We start from the raw sequence: 21,770 nt of genomic DNA, 5'->3' as shown, positions 1-21,770 counted from the left end.
AGCACTGACCCTCTGACAGTGCGGCACTCCCTCAGTACTGACCCTCTGACAGTGCGGCGCTCCCTCAGCACTGACCCTCTGACAGTGCGGCGCTCCTTCACCTGGTCGTCTCGAGGTTCGGAGCCTATTTCTTTCCTGTCGGGCCTCTTAAAATCCGTTTTGATTTTTTCTTGCCGTAACTAGTTTTACCAACTGCCCTTATTTGACATTCAGTCTGTGGTCCCATAATGTTCTCTGTGTGCACGTCTGGCGATGTCTTTGTCGTTGAATTGATCAGAGAACAAGCGGCTTTGCAAATGAACAAAACTGTTTATTAATTAACGATAGCACTGAAGGGTTTCTAAGATGTCAGTTGGAGACTTTGGCTAAATGCAAATAACTGTTATTAGCAAGTTTTAATTACAATTGACGAAGGAGCTGCTCAATATGCGACTGGACACGACGCCTGTGATGCACATTCTGCCTGACGTGTCTGTGTTCCAGTAATGTTCTCCTGTCGTCACGCCACCTGTGGTCGGATGCTGGAACTGGAATTTGTACACAGCGGCACTAATGTTTAATTACAGTTTGTTTATTATATTAGCTACACAGATGATAGGTTACATACCGTCACAGGCCTCAGTCCCCGTTGTGAGTTTCTGTTACCAATATTGTTCCATGTTGAGGAGTATAACATTGAGGGAAAGGTTGTGGTGAATGCAACGTCAGCCCAGTTAGCCAGGGCGTCCCCCACCGCGCCCGACCCAACGCGACACCTGAACTTTGACCCCGTTACATCAGGAGCGTTTCTTCCTCCGATCGTTTCCGCCACTCGGGGCGGCACCACGGGCGGACTCGCGCGATGCCAAACCGGTCCCCACGCCCGCCCCAACCCCGGCCCCCACCCCCGCCCCAACCCCGGCCCCCACCAAAGCCCCCGCCCCGGCGCCTATCCCGGCCCCCACCGCCACGCTGGCCCCCTGAAGGGCTCCGGCCAGGGCGGCGCCTCCGATCAGCGCGGGACCGGCCACCACCGCGCCCGCCACCGCTCCCGCGGCGCCGATCACACCCGAGCCCGCCACGATGCCGCACTTCACCACGCCCCACCAGAAGTTGTTCTTGTAGTCCGAGCAGAAGGATTGACGCTCTGATGCCATCAGGTCTTTCAGGTATCCCGTCTCCTCCTTCGCAAGCGCCCCACGCGTTTGCTGCCTTCTCTGAAATTCGGCCAGCTGCTCACCGGCCTGCAGCTCCAGGAGCCTCTTCATCGAGTCGGGAGTGGTCTTGACACTGCTGAAGACACCTGCTACAGCTCGCTTCTGCTAATCAAACACACAGCACGGGGTTAGATACAGAGTAAAGCTCCCTCTACACTGTCCCCACCAAACACTCCCAGGACAGGTACAGCCCGGGGTTAGATACAGAGTACAGCTCCCTCTACACTGTCCTCATCAAACACTCCCAGGACAGGTACAGCACGGGGTTAGATACAGAGTAAAGCTCCCTCTACACTGTCCCCATCAAACACTCCCAGGACAGGTACAGCACGGGGTTAGAGACAGAGTACAGCTCCCTCTACACTGTCCTCATCAAACATTCCCAGGACAGGTACAGCACGGGTTAGATACAGAGTAAAGCTCCCTCTACACTGTCCCCACCAAACACTCCCAGGACAGGTACAGCCCGGGGTTAGATACAGAGTACAGCTCCCTCTACACTGTCCTCATCAAACACTCCCAGGACAGGTACAGCACGGGGTTAGATACAGAGTAAAGCTCCCTCTACACTGTCCCCATCAAACACTCCCAGGACAGGTACAGCACGGGGTTAGAGACAGAGTAAAGCTCCCTCTACACTGTCCCCATCAAACACTCCCAGGACAGGTACAACACGTGGTTAGATACAGAGTAAAGCTCCCTCTACATTGTCCCCATCAAACACTCCCAGGACAGGTACAGCACGGGGTTAGATACAGAGTAAAGCTCCCTCTACACTGTCCCCATCAAACACTCCCAGGACAGGTACAGCTCGGGGTTAGATACAGAGTAAAGCTCCCTCTACACTGTCCCCATCAAACACTCCCAGGACAGGTACAGCACGGGGTTAGATACAAGTAAAGCTCCCTCTACACTGTCCCCATCAAACACTCCCAGGACAGGTACAGCACGGGGTTAGATACAGAATAAAGCTCCCTCTACACTGTCCCCATCAAACACTCCCAGGACAGGTACAGCACGGGGTTAGATACAGAATAAAGCTCCCTCTACACTGTCCCCATCAAACACTCCCAGGACAGGTACAGCACAGGCTTAGATACGGAGTAAAGCTCATTCTACACTGTCCCCATCAAACACCCCCAGGACAGCTACAGCACGGGGTTAGATACAGAGTAAAGCTCCCTCTACACTGTCCCCATCAAACACTCCCAGGACAGGTACAGCACGGGCTTAGATACGGAGTAAAGCTCCCTCTACACTGTCCCCATCAAACACTCCCAGGACAGGTACAGCTCGGGGTTAGATACAGAGTAAAGCTCCCTCTACACTGTCCCCATCAAACACTCCCAGGACAGGTACAGCTCGGGGTTAGATACAGAGTAAAGCTCCCTCTACACTGTCCCCATCAAACACTCCCAGGACAGGTACAGCTCGGGGTTAGATACAGAGTAAAGCTCCCTCTACACTGTCCCCATCGAACACTCCCAGGACAGGTACAGCTCGGGGTTAGATACAGAGTAAAGCTCCCTCTACACTGTCCCCATCAAACACTCCCAGGACAGGTACAGCTCGGGGTTAGATACAGAGTAAAGCTCCCTCTACACTGTCCCCATCAAACACTCCCAGGACAGGTACAGCTCGGGGTTAGATACAGAGTAAAGCTCGCTCTACACTGTCCCCATCAAACACTCCCAGGACAGGTACAGCACGGGGTTAGATATAGAGTAAAGCTCCCTCTACACTGTCGCCATCAAACACTCCCAGGACAGGTACAGTACGGCGTTAGACACAGAGTAAAGCTCCCTCTACACTGTCCCCATCAAACACCCCCAGGACGGGTACAGCACGGGGATAGACACAGAGTAAAGCTCCCTCTACACTGTCCCCATCAAACACTCCCAGGACAGGTGCAGCACGGGGTTAGATACAGAGTAAAGCTCCCTCTACACTGTCCCATCAGACACACCCAGGACAGCTACAGCACGGGGTTAGATACAGAGTAAAGCTCCCGCTACACTGTCCCCATCAAACACTCCCAGGACAGGTACAGCACGGGGTTAGATACAGAGTAAAGCTCCCTCTACACTGTCCCCATCAAACACTCCCAGGACCGGTACAGCACGGGGTTAGATACAGAGTAAAGCTCCCTCTACACTGTCCCCATCAAACACTCCCAGGACAGGTACAGCACGGGGGTTGGTTACAGAGTAAACCTCCCTCTACACTGTCCCCATCAAACACTCCCAGGACAGGTCCAGCACGGGTTAGATACAGAGTAAAGCTCCCTCTGCACTGTCCCCATCAAATACTCCCAGGACAGGTACAGCACGGGTTAGATACAGAGTAAAGCTCCCTCTGCACTGTCCCCATCAAATACTCCCAGGACAGTTACAGCACGGGGTTAGATACAGATTAAAGCCCCCTCTACACTGTCCCCATCAAACACTCCCAGGACAGGTACAGCACGGGGTTAGATACAGAGTGAAGCTCCCTCTACACTGTCCCCATCAAACACTCCCAGGACAGGTACAGCACGGGGTTAGATACAGAGTAAAGCTCCCGCTACACTGTCCCCATCAAACACTCCCAGGACAGGTACAGCACGGGGTTAGATAGAGAGTAAAGCTCCCTCTACACTGTCCCCATCAAACACTCCCAGGACAGGGACAGCACGGGGTTAGATACAGAGTAAAGCTCCCTCTACACTGTCCCCATCAAACACTCCCAGGACAGGTACAGCACGGGGTTAGATGCAGAGTAAAGCTCCCTCTACACTGTCCCCATCAAACACTCCCAGGACAGGTACAGCACGGGGTTAGATACAGAGTAAAGCTCCCTCTACACTGTCCCCATCAAACACTCCCAGGACAGGTACAGCACGGGGTTAGATACAGAGTGAAGCTCCCTCTACACTGTCCCCATCAAACACTCCCAGGACAGGTCCAGCATGGGTTAGATACAGAGTAAAGCTCCCTCTGCACTGTCCCCATCAAATACTCCCAGGACAGGTACAGCACGGGGTTAGATACAGAGTAAAGCTCCCTCTACACTCTCCCCATCAAACACTCCCAGGACAGGTACAGCTCGGGGTTAGATACAGAGTAAAGCTCCCTCTACACTGTCCCCAACAAACACTCCCAGGACAGGTACAGCACGGGGTTAGATACAGAGTAAAGCTCCCTCTACACTGTCCCCATCAAACACTCCCAGGACAGGTACAGCACGGGGTTAGATACAGAGCAAAGCTCCCTCTACACTGTCCCCATCAAACACTCCCATGACAGGTACAGCATGGGGTTAAATACAGAGTAAAGCTCCCTCTACACTGTCCGCATCAAACACTCCCAGGTCAGGTACAGCACGGGGTTAGATACAGAGAAAAGCTCCCTCTACACTGTCCCCATCAAACACTCCCAGGACAGGTCCAGCACGGGTTAGATACAGAGTAAAGCTCCCTCTGCACTGTCCTCATCAAATACTCCCAGGACAGGTACAGCACGGGTTAGATACAGAGTAAAGCTCCCTCTGCACTGTCCCCATCAAAGACTCCCAGGACAGGTACAGCACGGGGTTAGATACAGATTAAAGCCCCCTCTACACTGTCCCCATCAAACACTCCCAGGACAGGTACAGCACGGGGTTAGATACAGAGTAAAGCTCCCTCTACACTGTCCCCATCAAACACTCCCAGGACCGGTACAGCACGGGGTTAGATACAGAGTAAAGCTCCCTCTACACTGTCCCCATCAAACACTCCCAGGACAGGTTCAGCACGGGGGTTGGTTACAGAGTAAACCTCCCTGTACACTGTCCCCATCAAACACTCCCAGGACAGGTCCAGCACGGGTTAGATACAGAGTAAAGCTCCCTCTGCACTGTCCCCATCAAATACTCCCAGGACAGGTACAGCACGGGTTAGATACAGAGTAAAGCTCCCTCTGCACTGTCCCCATCAAATACTCCCAGGACAGGTACAGCACGGGGTTAGATACAGAGTAAAGCTCCCTCTACACTGTCCCCATCAAACACTCCCAGGACAGGTGCAGCACGGGGTTAGATACAGAGTAAAGCTCCCTCTACACTGTCCCATCAGACACTCCCAGGACAGCTACAGCACGGGGTTAGATACAGAGTAAAGCTCCCGCTACACTGTCCCCATCAAACACTCCCAGGACAGGTACAGCACGGGGTTAGATACAGAGTAAAGCTCCCTCTACACTGTCCCCATCAAACACTCCCAGGACCGGTACAGCACGGGGTTAGATACAGAGTAAAGCTCCCTCTACACTGTCCCCATCAAACACTCCCAGGACAGGTACAGCACGGGGGTTGGTTACAGAGTAAACCTCCCTCTACACTGTCCCCATCAAACACTCCCAGGACAGGTCCAGCACGGGTTAGATACAGAGTAAAGCTCCCTCTGCACTGTCCCCATCAAATACTCCCAGGACAGGTACAGCACGGGTTAGATACAGAGTAAAGCTCCCTCTGCACTGTCCCCATCAAATACTCCCAGGACAGTTACAGCACGGGGTTAGATACAGATTAAAGCCCCCTCTACACTGTCCCCATCAAACACTCCCAGGACAGGTACAGCACGGGGTTAGATACAGAGTGAAGCTCCCTCTACACTGTCTCCATCAAACACTCCCAGGACAGGTACAGCACGGGGTTAGATACAGAGTAAAGCTCCCGCTACACTGTCCCCATCAAACACTCCCAGGACAGGTACAGCACGGGGTTAGATAGAGAGTAAAGCTCCCTCTACACTGTCCCCATCAAACACTCCCAGGACAGGGACAGCACGGGGTTAGATACAGAGTAAAGCTCCCTCTACACTGTCCCCATCAAACACTCCCAGGACAGGTACAGCACGGGGTTAGATGCAGAGTAAAGCTCCCTCTACACTGACCCCATCAAACACTCCCAGGACAGGTACAGCACGGGGTTAGATACAGAGTAAAGCTCCCTCTACACTGTCCCCATCAAACACTCCCAGGACAGGTACAGCACGGGGTTAGATACAGAGTGAAGCTCCCTCTACACTGTCCCCATCAAACACTCCCAGGACAGGTCCAGCACGGGTTAGATACAGAGTAAAGCTCCCTCTGCACTGTCCCCATCAAATACTCCCAGGACAGGTACAGCACGGGGTTAGATACAGAGTAAAGCTCCCTCTACACTCTCCCCATCAAACACTCCCAGGACAGCTACAGCTCGGGGTTAGATACAGAGTAAAGCTCCCTCTACACTGTCCCCAACAAACACTCCCAGGACAGGTACAGCACGGGGTTAGATACAGAGTAAAGCTCCCTCTACACTGTCCCCATCAAACACTCCCAGGACAGGTACAGCACGGGGTTAGATACAGAGCAAAGCTCCCTCTACACTGTCCCCATCAAACACTCCCATGACAGGTACAGCATGGGGTTAAATACAGAGTAAAGCTCCCTCTACACTGTCCGCATCAAACACTCCCAGGTCAGGTACAGCACGGGGTTAGATACAGAGAAAAGCTCCCTCTACACTGTCCCCATCAAACACTCCCAGGACAGGTCCAGCACGGGTTAGATACAGAGTAAAGCTCCCTCTGCACTGTCCCCATCAAATACTCCCAGGACAGGTACAGCACGGGTTAGATACAGAGTAAAGCTCCCTCTGCACTGTCCCCATCAAAGACTCCCAGGACAGGTACAGCACGGGGTTAGATACAGATTAAAGCCCCCTCTACACTGTCCCCATCAAACACTCCCAGGACAGGTACAGCACGGGGTTAGATACAGAGTAAAGCTCCCTCTACACTGTCCCCATCAAACACTCCCAGGACCGGTACAGCACGGGGTTAGATACAGAGTAAAGCTCCCTCTACACTGTCCCCATCAAACACTCCCAGGACAGGTACAGCACGGGGGTTGGTTACAGAGTAAACCTCCCTGTACACTGTCCCCATCAAACACTCCCAGGACAGGTCCAGCACGGGTTAGATACAGAGTAAAGCTCCCTCTGCACTGTCCCCATCAAATACTCCCAGGACAGGTACAGCAAGGGTTAGATACAGAGTAAAGCTCCCTCTGCACTGTCCCCATCAAATACTCCCAGGACAGGTACAGCACGGGGTTAGATACAGATTAAAGCCCCCTCTACACTGTCCCCATCAAACACTCCCAGGACAGGTACAGCACGGGGTTAGATACAGAGTGAAGCTCCCTCTACACTGTCCCCATCAAACACTCCCAGGACAGGTACAGGACGGGGTTAGATACAGAGTAAAGCTCCCGCTACACTGTCCCCATCAAACACTCCCAGGACAGGTACAGCACGGGGTTAGATAGAGAGTAAAGCTCCCTCTACACTGTCCCCATCAAACACTCCCAGGACAGTGACAGCACGGGGTTAGATACAGAGTAAAGCTCCCTCTACACTGTCCCCATCAAACACTCCCAGGACAGGTACAGCACGGGGTTAGATGCAGAGTAAAGCTCCCTCTCCACTGTCCCCATCAAACACTCCCAGGACAGGTACAGCACGGGGTTAGATACAGAGTAAAGCTCCCTCTACACTGTCCCCATCAAACACTCCCAGTACAGGTACAGCACGGGGTTAGATACAGAGTGAAGCTCCCTCTACACTGTCCCCATCAAACACTCCCAGGAAAGGTCCAGCACGGGTTAGATACAGAGTAAAGCTCCCTCTGCACTGTCCCCATCAAATACTCCCAGGACAGGTACAGCACGGGGTTAGATACAGAGTAAAGCTCCCTCTACACTCTCCCCATCAAACACTCCCAGGACAGGTACAGCTCGGGGTTAGATACAGAGTAAAGCTCCCTCTACACTGTCCCCAACAAACACTCCCAGGACAGGTACAGCACGGGGTTAGATACAGAGTAAAGCTCCCTCTACACTGTCCCCATCAAACACTCCCAGGACAGGTACAGCACGGGGTTAGATACAGAGCAAAGCTCCCTCTACACTGTCCCCATCAAACACTCCCATGACAGGTACAGCATGGGGTTAAATACAGAGTAAAGCTCCCTCTACACTGTCCGCATCAAACACTCCCAGGTCAGGTACAGCACGGGGTTAGATACAGAGAAAAGCTCCCTCTACACTGTCCCCATCAAACACTCCCAGGACAGGTCCAGCACGGGTTAGATACAGAGTAAAGCTCCCTCTGCACTGTCCCCATCAAATACTCCCAGGACAGGTACAGCACGGGTTAGATACAGAGTAAAGCTCCCTCTGCACTGTCCCCATCAAATACTCCCAGGACAGGTACAGAACGGGGTTAGATACAGATTAAAGCCCCCTCTACACTGTCCCCATCAAACACTCCCAGGACAGGTACAGCACGGGGTTAGATACAGAGTGAAGCTCCCTCTACACTGTCCCCATCAAACACTCCCAGGACAGGTACAGCACGGGGTTAGATACAGAGTAAAGCTCCCGCTACACTGTCCCCATCAAACACTCCCAGGACAGGTACAGCACGGGGTTAGATAGAGAGTAAAGCTCCCTCTACACTGTCCCCATCAAACACTCCCAGGACAGGGACAGCACGGGGTTAGATACAGAGTAAAGCTCCCTCTACACTCTCCCCATCAAACACTCCCAGGACAGGTACAGCACGGGGTTAGATGCAGAGTAAAGCTCCCTCTACACTGTCCCCATGAAACACTCCCAGGACAGGTACAGCACGGGGTTAGATACAGAGTAAAGCTCCCTCTACACTGTCCCCATCAAACACTCCCAGGACAGGTACAGCACGGGGTTAGATACAGAGTGAAGCTCCCTCTACACTGTCCCCATCAAACACTCCCAGGACAGGTCCAGCACGGGTTAGATACAGAGTAAAGCTCCCTCTGCACTGTCCCCATCAAATACTCCCAGGACAGGTACAGCACGGGGTTAGATACAGAGTAAAGCTCCCTCTACACTCTCCCCATCAAACACTCCCAGGACAGGTACAGCTCGGGGTTAGATACAGAGTAAAGCTCCCTCTACACTGTCCCCAACAAACACTCCCAGGACAGGTACAGCACGGGGTTAGATACAGAGTAAAGCTCCCTCTACACTGTCCCCATCAAACACTCCCAGGACAGGTACAGCACGGGGTTAGATACAGAGCAAAGCTCCCTCCACACTGTCCCCATCAAACACTCCCAGGACAGGTACAGCACGGGGTTAGATACAGAGTAAAGCTCCCTCTACACTGTCCCCATCAAACAGTCCCAGGACAGGTACAGCACGGGGTTAGATACAGAGCAAAGCTCCCTCTACACTGTCCCCATCAAACATTCCCAGGACAGGTACGGCACGGGGTTAGATACAGAGTAAAGCTCCCTCTAAACTGTACCCATAAAACACTCCCAGGACAGGTACAGCATGGGGTTAGATACAGAGTAAAGCTCCCTCTGCACTGTCCCCATCAAATACTCCCAGGACAGGTACAGCATGGGGTTAGATACTGAGTAAAGCTCCCTCTACACTCTCCCCATCAAACACTCCCAGGACAGGTACAGCTCGGGGTTAGATACAGAGTAAAGCTCCCTCTACACTGTCCCCAACAAACACTCCCAGGACAGGTACAGCACGGGGTTAGATACAGAGTAAAGCTCCCTCTACACTGTCCCCATCAAACACTCCCAGGACAGGTACAGCACGGGGTTAGATACAGAGCAAAGCTCCCTCTACACTGTCCCCATCAAACACTCCCATGACAGGTACAGCATGGGGTTAAATACAGAGTAAAGCTCCCTCTACACTGTCCGCATCAAACACTCCCAGGTCAGGTACAGCACGGGGTTAGATACAGAGAAAAGCTCCCTCTACACTGTCCCCATCAAACACTCCCAGGACAGGTCCAGCACGGGTTAGATACAGAGTAAAGCTCCCTCTGCACTGTCCCCATCAAATACTCCCAGGACAGGTACAGCACGGGTTAGATACAGAGTAAAGCTCCCTCTGCACTGTCCCCATCAAATACTCCCAGGACAGGTACAGAACGGGGTTAGATACAGATTAAAGCCCCCTCTACACTGTCCCCATCAAACACTCCCAGGACAGGTACAGCACGGGGTTAGATACAGAGTGAAGCTCCCTCTACACTGTCCCCATCAAACACTCCCAGGACAGGTACAGCACGGGGTTAGATACAGAGTAAAGCTCCCGCTACACTGTCCCCATCAAACACTCCCAGGACAGGTACAGCACGGGGTTAGATGGAGAGTAAAGCTCCCTCTACACTGTCCCCATCAAACACTCGCAGGACAGGGACAGCACGGGGTTAGATACAGAGTAAAGCTCCCTCTACACTCTCCCCATCAAACACTCCCAGGACAGGTACAGCACGGGGTTAGATGCAGAGTAAAGCTCCCTCTACACTGTCCCCATGAAACACTCCCAGGACAGGTACAGCACGGGGTTAGATACAGAGTAAAGCTCCCTCTACACTGTCCCCATCAAACACTCCCAGGACAGGTACAGCACGGGGTTAGATACAGAGTGAAGCTCCCTCTACACTGTCCCCATCAAACACTCCCAGGACAGGTCCAGCACGGGTTAGATACAGAGTAAAGCTCCCTCTGCACTGTCCCCATCAAATACTCCCAGGACAGGTACAGCACGGGGTTAGATACAGAGTAAAGCTCCCTCTACACTCTCCCCATCAAACACTCCCAGGACAGGTACAGCTCGGGGTTAGATACAGAGTAAAGCTCCCTCTACACTGTCCCCAACAAACACTCCCAGGACAGGTACAGCACGGGGTTAGATACAGAGTAAAGCTCCCTCTACACTGTCCCCATCAAACACTCCCAGGACAGGTACAGCACGGGGTTAGATACAGAGCAAAGCTCCCTCCACACTGTCCCCATCAAACACTCCCAGGACAGGTACAGCACGGGGTTAGATACAGAGTAAAGCTCCCTCTACACTGTCCCCATCAAACAGTCCCAGGACAGGTACAGCACGGGGTTAGATACAGAGCAAAGCTCCCTCTACACTGTCCCCATCAAACATTCCCAGGACAGGTACGGCACGGGGTTAGATACAGAGTAAAGCTCCCTCTAAACTGTACCCATAAAACACTCCCAGGACAGGTACAGCATGGGGTTAGATACAGAGTAAAGCTCCCTCTGCACTGTCCCCATCAAACACTGCCAGGACAGGTACAGCACGGCGTTAGATACAGAGTAAATCTCCCTCTACACTGTCCCCATCAAACACTCCCAGGACAGGTACAGCACGGGGTTAGATATAGAGTAAAGCTAGATCTACACTGTCCCCATCAAACATTTCCAGGACAGGTACAGCACGGTGTTAGATATAGAGTAAAGCTCGCTCTACACTCTCCCCATCAAACACACCCAGGACAGGTACAGCATGGGGTTAGATACAGAGTAAAGCTCCCTCTACACTGTCCCCATCAAACACTCCCAGGACAGGTACAGCACGGGGTTAGATACAGTGTAAAGCTGCCTCTACACTGTCCCCATCAAACACTCCCAGGACAGGTACAGCACGGGGTTAGATACAGAGTAAAGCTCCCTCTACACTGCCACCATCAAACACTCCCAGGACAGGTACAGCACGGGATTAGATACAGAGTAAAGCTGCCTCTACACTGTCCCCATCAAACACTCCCAGGACAGGTACAGCATGGGGTTAGATACAGAGTAAAGATCCCTCTGCACTGTCCCCATCAAACACTCCCAGGACAGGTACAGCACGAGGTTAGATACAGAGGAAAGCTCCCTCTACACTGTCCCCATCAAACACTCCCAGGACAGATACATCACAGGGTTAGATATAGAGTAAAGCTCGCTCTACACTGTCCCCATCAAACATTCCCAGGACAGGTACAGCACAGGGCTAGATACAGAGTAAAGCTTCCTCTATACTGTCCCCATCAAACACTCCCAGGGCAAGTACAGCACGGGGTTAGATATAGAGTAAAGCTCGCTCTACACACTCCCCATCAAACACACCCAGGACAGGTACAGCATGGGGTTAGATGCAGAGTAAAGCTCCCTCTACACTGTCCCCATCAAACACTCCCAGGACAGGTACAGCACGGGGTTAGATACAGAGTAAAGCTGTCTCTACACTGTCCCCATCAAACACTCCCAGGATAGGTACAGCACCGGTTAGATACAGAGTAAAGCTCCCACTACACTGCCCCCATCAAACACACCCAGGACAGGTACAGCACGGGGTTAGATACAGAGTAAAGCTGCCTCTACACTGCCCGCATCAAACACTCCCACGACAGGTACAGCACGGGGTTAGATACAGAGTAAAGCTCCCTCTACACTGTCCCCATCAAACACTCCCAGGACAGGTACAGCACGGGGTTAGATACAGAGCAAAGCTCCCTCTACACTGTCCCCATCAAACACTCCAATGACAGGTACAGCACGGGGTTAGATACAGAGTAAAGCTCCCTGTACACTGTCCCCATCAAACACTCCCAGGACAGGTACAGCACGGGGTTAGATACAGAGCAAAGCTCCCTCTACACTGTCCAAATCAAACACTTCCATGACAGGTACAGCATGGGGTTAGATACAGAGTAAAGCTCCCTCTACACTGTCCCCATAAAACACTCCCCGGACAGGTACAGCACGAGGTTAGATACAGAGTAAAGCTCCCTCTACACTGTCCAAATCAAATACTCCCAGGACAGGTACAGCACCGGTTAGATACAGAGTAAACCTCCCTCTACACTGTCCCCATAAAACACTCCCGGGACAGGTACAGCACGGGGTTAGATACAGAGTAAAGCTGCCTCTACACTGTCCCCATCAAACACTCCCAGGACAGGTACAGCACGGGGTTAGATACAGAGTAAAGCTCCCTTTACACTGCCCCCATCAAACACTCCCCGGACAGGTACAGCACGAGGTTAGATACAGAGTAAAGCTCCCTCTACACTGCCCCCATCAAACACTCCCAGGACAGGTGCAGCACGGGGTAAGATACAGAGTAAAGCTGCCTCTACACTGTCCCCATCAAACACTCCCAGGACAGTTACAGCACGGGGTAAGATACAGAGTAAACAGCCTCTACACTGTCTCCATCAAACACTCCCACGACAGGTACAGCACGGTGTTAGATACAGAGTAAAGGTCCCTCTGCACTGTCCCCATCAAACACTCCCAGGACAGGGACAGCACGGGTTAGATACAGAGTAAAGCTCCCCTACACTGTCCCCATCAAACACTCGCAGGCCAGGTACAGCACGGTGTTAGATACAGAGTAAAGCTCCCTCTGCAATGTCCCCATCAAACACTCCCAGGACAGGTACCGTACAGGGTTAGATAGAGTAAAGCTCCCTCTACACTGTCCCCATCAAACACTCCCAGGACAGGTACAGCACGGGGTTAGATACAGAGGAAAGCTCCCTCCACACTGTCCCCATCAAACACTCCCAGGACAGGTACAGCACGGGGTTAGATACAGAGTAAAGCTCCCTCTACACTGTCCCCATCAAACATTCCCAGGACAGGTACAGCATGGGGTTAGACACAGAGTAAAGCTCCCTCTACACTGCCTCCATCAAACACGCCCAGGACAGGTACAGCACAGGGTTAGACACAGAGTAAAGCTCCCTCTACACTGCCTCCATCAAACACGCCCAGGACAGGTACAGCACGGCGTTAGATACAGAGTAAAGCTCCCTCTACACTGTCCCCATCAAACACTCCCAGGACAGGTACAGCACGGGGTTAGATACAGAGTAAAGCGCCCTCTACACTGTCCCCATCAAACACACCCAGGACAGGTATAGCACGGGGTTAGATACAGAGTAAAGCTTCCTCCAGACTTTCCCCATCAAACACTCCCAGGACAGCGACAGCACGGGGTTAGATACAGACTAAAGCTCCCTCTACACTGTCCCCATCAAACACTCCCAGGGCAGGTACAGCACGGGGTTAGATACAGAGTAAAGCTCCCTCTACACTGTCCCCATCAAACACACCCAGAAAGGTATAGCACGGGGTTAGATGCAGAGTAAAGCTCCCTCTCCACAGTCCCCATCAAACACTCCCAGGGCAGGTACAGCATGGGGTTAGATACAGATTAAAGCTCCCTCTACACTGTCCCCATCAAACACTCACAGGACAGGTAAAGCACGGTGTTAGATACAGAGTAAAGCTCCCTCTACACTGTCCCCATCAAACACTCCCAGGACAGGTACAGCACGGGGTTAGATACAGAGTAAAGCTCCCTCTACACTGTCCCCATCAAACACTCCCAGGACAGGTACCGCACGGTGTTAGATACAGAGTAAAGCTCCCTCTGCACTGTCCCCATCAAACACTCCCAGGACAAGTACCGTACGGGGTTAGATAGAGTAAAGTTCCCTCTACACTGTCCCCATCAAACACCCCCAGGACAGGTACAGCACGGGGTTAGGTGCTGAGTAAAGCTCCCTCTACACAGTCCTCATCAAACACTCCCAGGGCAGGTACAGCACTGGGTTAGATACAGAGTAAAGCTCCCTCGACACAGTTCCCATCAAACACTCCCAGGACAGGTACAGCACGGGGTTAGATACAGAGCAAAGCTCCCTCTACACTGTCCCCATCAAACACTCCCAGGACAGGTAAAGCATGGGGTTAGATACAGAGTAAAGCTCCCTCTACACTGTCGCCATCAAACACTCCCAGGACAGGTACATAATGGGGTTAGACACAGGGTAAAGCTCCCTGTACACTGTCCCCATCAAACACTCCCAGGACAGGTACAGCACAGGATTAGATACAGAGTAAAGCTCCCTCTACACTGTCCCCATCAAACACTCCCAGGACAGGTACAGCACGGGGTTATATACAGAGTGAAGCTCCCTCTACACCGTCCCCATCAAACACTCCCAGGACAGGTACAGCACGGGGTAAGATACAGAGTAAAGCTCCCTCTACACTGTCCCCATCAAACACTCCCAGGACAGGTATAGCACGGGGTTAGATACAGAGTAAACCTCCCTCTACACTGTCCCCATCAAACACCCCCAGGACAGGTACAGCACGGGGTTAGATGCAGAGTAAAGCTTCCTCTACACTGTCCGCATAAACACTCCCCGGACAGGTACAGCACGGCGTTAGATACAGAGTAAAGCTCCCTCTACACTGTCCCCATCAAACACCCCCAGGACAGGTAGAGCACGGGGTTAGATACAGAGTAAAGCTCCCTCTACACTGTCCCCATCAAACATTCCCAGGATATGTACAGAACGAGGTTAGATACAGAGTTAAGCTCCCTCTGCACTGTCCCCATCAAACACTCCCAGGACAGGTACAGCACGGGGTTAGATACAGAGTAAAGCTCCCTGTACACTGTCCCCATCAAACACTCCCAGGGCAGGTATAGCACGGGGTTAGATACAGTGTAAAGCTCCTTCTACTCTGTCCCCATCAAACACACCCAGGACAGGTATAGCACGGGGTTAGATACAGAGTAAAGCTTCCTCCAGACTGTCCCCATCAAACACTCCCAGGACAGGGACAGCACGGGGTTAGATACAGAGTAAAGCTCCCTCTACACAGTCCCCATCAAACACTCCCAGGGCAGCCACAGCACGGGGTTAGATACAGAGTAAAGCTTCCTCCACACTGTCCCCATCAAACACTCCCAGGACAAGTACCGTACGGGGTTAGATATAGAGTGAAGCTCCCTCTACACTGTCCCCATCAAACACTCCCAGGACAGGTACAGCACGGGTTAGATACAGAGTAAAGCTCCCTCTGCACTGTCCACTTCAAACACTCCCAGGACAGGTACAGCACGGGGTTAGATGCAGAGTAAAGCTCCCTCTACACTGTCCCCATCAAACACTCCCTGGACAGGTACAGCATGGGGTTAGATACCGAGTAAAGCTCCCTCTACACTGTCCCCATCAAACACTCCCTGGACAGGTACACGCCGCATTGGGACGGCCTTCATTTGAATTCTGATTGGACCACTGTGCTGTTGAAATCGAGCTGTATGGAGGGCTTTGACCTCACACCTGTTGGCGAGGATTCCCGTGAGAAGAGATGGAGAAAGGGCAGTGCAAGGATATGGCAATCAGGCAGGTTATTGACGAAGGTAATCGGAACCAGAGTGTTACAGGAAGGGACTGTGCATTGAAAGATGGTCAAAGCAGGGACAAATGGCTTGAAACTCTCAGGAGGGGCAAGAGGATGGGAGTGTATGGAGAGCTAGAAAGCCAAATGCAAACTTGAGACAACAGAAAGGAATATCCATGAGGGTAGATCCAAGCACCGTGGGGGATGTGATTTAGAGAGAATAGCCGGATGGTAGGGAAACGGTAGAAAAATATATCTTTGGAATCGCTCGTATCACCATTACGCAGACATGGTTGCAAGGCGACCAAGGTGGGGGAATAAATAATCTGGGGAACACCGCATGCTGATCAGAAAGGAGAACCGGAGGACAGTGGTGAGAAATGATCTTGGCTCAGGAATTGGAACCAGTGTGGGTAGACATTAGGAATAGCAAGGGTCAGCAAACACTGCCGGGATTAGTTCACAGCCACCCCCTCCCCCTCCAGAGTTAGACCGTTGCACGCAGCAGGAAAGAAGAAATGATTGGAGCTTGTAACAAAGGCAACATGATAGACGTGGGAAACTTTGAGCTACATACAGCGTGGACCAATCAAATGGGTAAAGGCGGTCTGGAAGATGAATCTGTGGAACGCTTCTGTGACAGGCGCCTGGAGCAACATGTTCCGCAACCAACTCGGGAGAAAGATTTTCTAGATCTGGTGTTGCCCAGTGAGGCAGGGTTAATCAGTTATTTCACTGGAAAGGATCAACTTGGAAATAGTGATCATAATACTGTTGAATTCCCTCTTGAATTTGAAAAAGATACAAAACCACAAGGAAACGGAAACACAGCGAATCGCACGGATAGTGTTGTGCAAGCTTGTGGTACATAGCTAAACCAAGGGTTAGCGTAGTGTAGTCCAGAGACATGCTCAGACCAAGACATGGAAACCTCGGTACCATTTACTTCGATATGTATGTCGTAATTCTACAAGTAGATAATAAACACTTGCGGTTATCATTTAGAAACCTACAAGCTCTTCTTTAACTGATGCCTTTGGCAACCAACACCATCCTAAAAATTATCAACAGAACTTCCAGGTGAGACTTAAAACCCTCAGATTAATCACCACCCAGTACCTGCTCGCTGATGTACATCTTATATTTATTCAATGTCTCTTTCAATAGTTTCATATTCCAAATGGCCTCCCTCATCTGTCAAGATAAAAAATGATCAAATATAAACAATGGAAATTATTATCCCACATATCGGAGATGGTGTCTCTCAGTCCTCTCTCTCTCCGGGAGATATCTGTACACTGACTGGTGTCTCTCAGTCCCCTCTCTCTCCAGGAGATATCTGTACACTGACTGGTGTCTCTCAGTCCACTCTCTCTCTCTCAGGGAGATATCTATACACTGACTGGTGTCTCTCAGTCCCCTCTCTCTCTCAGGGAGATATCTGTACACTGACTGGTGTCTCTCAGTCCCCTCTCTCTCAGGGAGATATCTGTAGACTGACTGGTGTCTTTCAGTCCCCTCTCTCTCAGGGAGATGTCTGTACACTGACTGGTGTTTCTCAGTCCCCTCTCTCTCTCAGGGAGATATCTGTACACTGACTGGTGTCTCAGTCCTCTCTCTCTCAGGGAGATATCTGTACAATGACTGGTGTCTCTCAGTCCCCTCTCTCTCTCTCCGTCAGGGAGATATCTGTACACTGAATGGTGTCTCTCAGTCCCCTCTCTCTCTCAGGGACATATCTGTACACTGACTGGTGTCTCTCAGTCCCGCCTCTCTCTCAGGGAGATATCTGTACACTGACTGGTGTCTCTCACTCCCCTCTCTCTCTCAGGGAGATATCTGTACACTGACTGGCGTCTCGCAGTCCCCTCTCTCTCTGGGAGGTATCTGTACACTGACTGGTGTCTCTCAGTCCCCTCGCTCTCAGGGAGATATCTGTACACTGACTGGTGTCTCTCAGTCCCCTCTCTCTCTCAGGGAGATATCTGTACACTGACTGGTGTCTCTCAGACCCCTCTCTCTCTCAGGGAGATATCTGTACACTGACTGGTGTCTCTCAGTCCCCTCTCTCTCTCAGGGAGATATCTGTAGACTGACTGGTGTCTCTCAGTCCCCTCTCTCTCTCTCAGGGAGATATCTGTACACTGACTGGTGTCTCTCAGTCCCCTCTCTCTCTCAGGGTGATAACTGTACACTGACTGGTGTCTCTCAGTCCCCTCTCTCTCTCAGGGTGATATCTGTACACTGACTGGTGTCTCTCAGTCCCCCCTCTCTCTCAGGGAGATACCTGTACACTGACTGGTGTCTCTCAGTCCCCTCTCTCTCTCAGGGAGATATCTGTACACTGACTGGTGTCTCTCAGTTCCCTCACTCTCTCAGGGAGATATCTGTACACTGACTGCTGTCTCTCAGTCCCCCCTCTCTCAGGGAGATATCTGTACACTGACTGCTGTCTCTCAGTCCCGCCTCTCTCAGGGAGATATCTGTACACAGACTGGTGTCTCTCAGTCCCCTCTCTCTCTCAGGGAGGTATCTGTACACTGACTGGTGTCTCAGTCCCCTCTCTCTCTCTCAGGGAGATATCTGTACACTGACTGGTGTCTCTCAGTCCCCCCTCTTTCAGGGAGATATCTGGACGCTGATTGGTGTCTCTCAGTCCCCTCTCTCTTTCAGGGAGATATCTGTACACTGACTCGTGTCTCTCAGTCCCCTCTCTCTCAGGGAGATATCTGTACACTGAATGGTGTCGCTCAGTCTCCCCTCTCTCTCAGGGAGATATCTGGACACTGACTGGTGTCTCAGTCCCCTCTCCCTCAGGGAGATATCTGTACACTGACTGGTGTCTCTCAGTCCCCTCTCTCTCAGGGAGATGTCTGTACAATGACTGGCGTCTCTCAGTCCCCTCTCTATCTCTCCCTCAGGGAGATATCTGGACACTGAATGGTGTCTCTCGGTCTCCCCTCTCTCTCAGGGAGATATCTGTACACTGACTGGTGTCTCTCAGTCCTCTCCCTCAGGGAGATATCTGTACACTGACTGGTGTCTCTCAGTCCCCTCTCTCTCTCAGGGAGATATCTGGACACTGACTGGTGTCTCAGTCCCCTCTCCCTCAGGGAGATATCTGTACACTGACTGGTGTCTCTCAGTCCCCTCTCTCTGAGGGAGATGTCTGTACAATGACTGGCGTCTCTCAGTCCCCTCTCTCTCTCAGGAAGATATCTGTACACTGATTGGTGTCTCTCAGTCCCCTCTCTCTCAGGGAGATATCTGTACACTGACTGGTGTCTCTCAGTCCCTCTCTCTCAGGGAGATATCTGTACACTGACTGGTGTCTCTCAGTCCCCTCTCTCTCTCTCCCTCAGGGAGATATCTGTACACTGACTGGTGTCTCTCAGTCCTCTCTCTCCGGGAGATATCTGTACACTGACAGCTGCCTCTCAGTCCTCTCTCTCGGGGAGATATCTGTACACTGACTGGTGTCTCTCAGTCCCTCTCTCTCAGGGAGATATCTGTACACAGACTGGTGTCTCTCAGTCCCCTCTCTCTCTGGGAGATATCTGTACAATGACTGGTGTCTCTCAGTCCCCTCTCTCTCTCTCCGTCAGGGAGATATCTGTACACTGAATGGTGTCTCTCAGTCCCCTCTCTCTCTCAGGGAGATATCTGTACACTGACTGGTGTCTCTCAGTCCCGCCTCTCTCTCAGGGAGATATCTGTACACTGACTGGCGTCTCGCAGTCCCCTCTTTCTCAGGGAGATATCTGTACACTGACTGGTGTCTCTCAGTCCCCTCTCTCTCTCAGGGAGATATCTGTACACTGACTGGTGTCTCTGAGTCCCCTCTCTCTCAGGGAGATATCTGTACACTGACTGGTGTCTCTCAGTCCCCTCTCTCTCAGGGAGATACCTGTACACTGACTGGTGTCTCTCAGACCCCTCTCTCTCTCAGGGAGATATCTGTACCCTGAATGGTGTCTCTCAGTCCCCTCTCGCTCTCAGGGAGATATCTGTACACTGACTGGTGTCTCTCAGTCCCCTCTCTCTCTCAGGGAGATATCTGTACACTGACTGGTGTCTCTCAGTCCCCTCTCTCTCTCAGGGAGATAACTGTATACTGACTGGTGTCTCTCAGTCCCCTCTCTCTCAGGGAGATATCTGTAGACTGACTGGTGTCTCTCAGTCCCCTCTCTCTCTCTCAGGGAGATATCTGTACACTGACTGGTGTCTCTCAGTTCCCTCTCTCTCTGGGAGATATCTGTACACTGACTGGTGCCTCTCAGTCCCCTCACTCTCTCAGGGAGATATCTGTACACTGACTGATGTCTCTCAGTCCCCTCTCTCTCTCTCAGGGAGATATCTGTACACTGACTGGTGTCTCTCAGTCCTCTCTCTCAGGGAGATATCTGTACACTGACTGGTGTCTCTCAGTCCCCTCTCTCTATCAGGGAGATATCTGTAGACTGACTTGTGTCTCAGTCCCCTCTCTCTCTGGGAGATATATGTACACTGACTGGTGTCTCTCAGTCCTCTCTCTCAGGGAGATATCTGTACACTGACTGGTGTCTCTCAGTCCCCTCTCTCTATCAGGGAGATATCTGTAGACTGACTTGTGTCTCAGTCCCCTCTCTCTCTGGGAGATATCTGTACACTGACTGGTGTCTCTCAGTCCCCTCTCTCTCAGGGAGATATCTGGACACAGACTGGTGTCTCTCAGTCCCCCCTCCATCTCAGGGAGATATCTGTACACTGACTGGTGTCTCTCAGTCCACTCTCTCTTTCAGGGAGATATCTGTACACTGACTCGTGTCTCTCAGTCCCCTCTCTCTCAGGGAGACATCTGGACACAGACTGGTGTCTCTCAGTCCCCTCTCCATCTCTGGGAGATATCTGTACACTGACTGGTGTCTCTCAGTCTCTCCCAGGGAGATATCTGTACACTGACTGATGTCTCTCAGTCCCCTCACTCTCTCAGGGGGCTATCTGTGCACTGACTCGTGTCTCTCAGTCCCCTCTCTCTCTCAGGGAGATATCTGGACACTGACTGGTGTCTCTCAGTCCCCCCTCTCACAGGGAGATATCTGTACACAGACTGGTGTCTCTCAGTCCCCTCTCTCTCTCTCCGTCAGGGAGATATCTGTACACTGAATGGTGTCTCTCAGTCCCCTCTCTCTCTCAGGGAGATATCTGTACACTGACTGGTGTCTCTCAGTCCCCTCTCTCTTTCAGGGAGATATCTGTACACTGACTGGTGTCTCTCAGTCCCCTCTCTCTCTCGGGGAGATATCTGTACACTGACTGGTGTCTCTCAGTCCCCTCTCTCTCAGGGAGATATCTGGACACAGGCTGGTGTCTCTCAGTCCCCTCTCCATCTCTGGGAGATATCTGTACACTGACTGGTGTCTGTCAGTCCTCTGTCTCAGGGAGATATCTGTACACTGACTGGTGTCTCTCAGTCCCCTCTCTCTCTCAGGGAGATATCTGTACACTGACTGGTGTCTCTCAGT

General features: G+C 51.9%; 1 protein-coding gene across 1 annotated transcript in view; it reads right to left on the bottom strand.

Moving 5' to 3' along the window:
• Positions 1 to 21,770, bottom strand: part of LOC140396613 (uncharacterized) — a 165,361-nt gene that overhangs the window by 16,111 nt on the left and 127,480 nt on the right. Inside the window, 2 exon segments of the mRNA XM_072485408.1 lie at positions 909 to 1,301; positions 17,386 to 17,460. Coding sequence (XP_072341509.1) covers positions 909 to 1,301; positions 17,386 to 17,460 — 468 coding nt within the window.

Source organism: Scyliorhinus torazame, chromosome 19, assembly GCF_047496885.1.
Source record: "Scyliorhinus torazame isolate Kashiwa2021f chromosome 19, sScyTor2.1, whole genome shotgun sequence".
Taxonomy (NCBI): Eukaryota; Metazoa; Chordata; class Chondrichthyes; order Carcharhiniformes; family Scyliorhinidae; genus Scyliorhinus; species Scyliorhinus torazame.
Note: the sequence above shows the minus strand (reverse complement) of the source record. Positions and strands in the feature narration are given on the sequence as shown.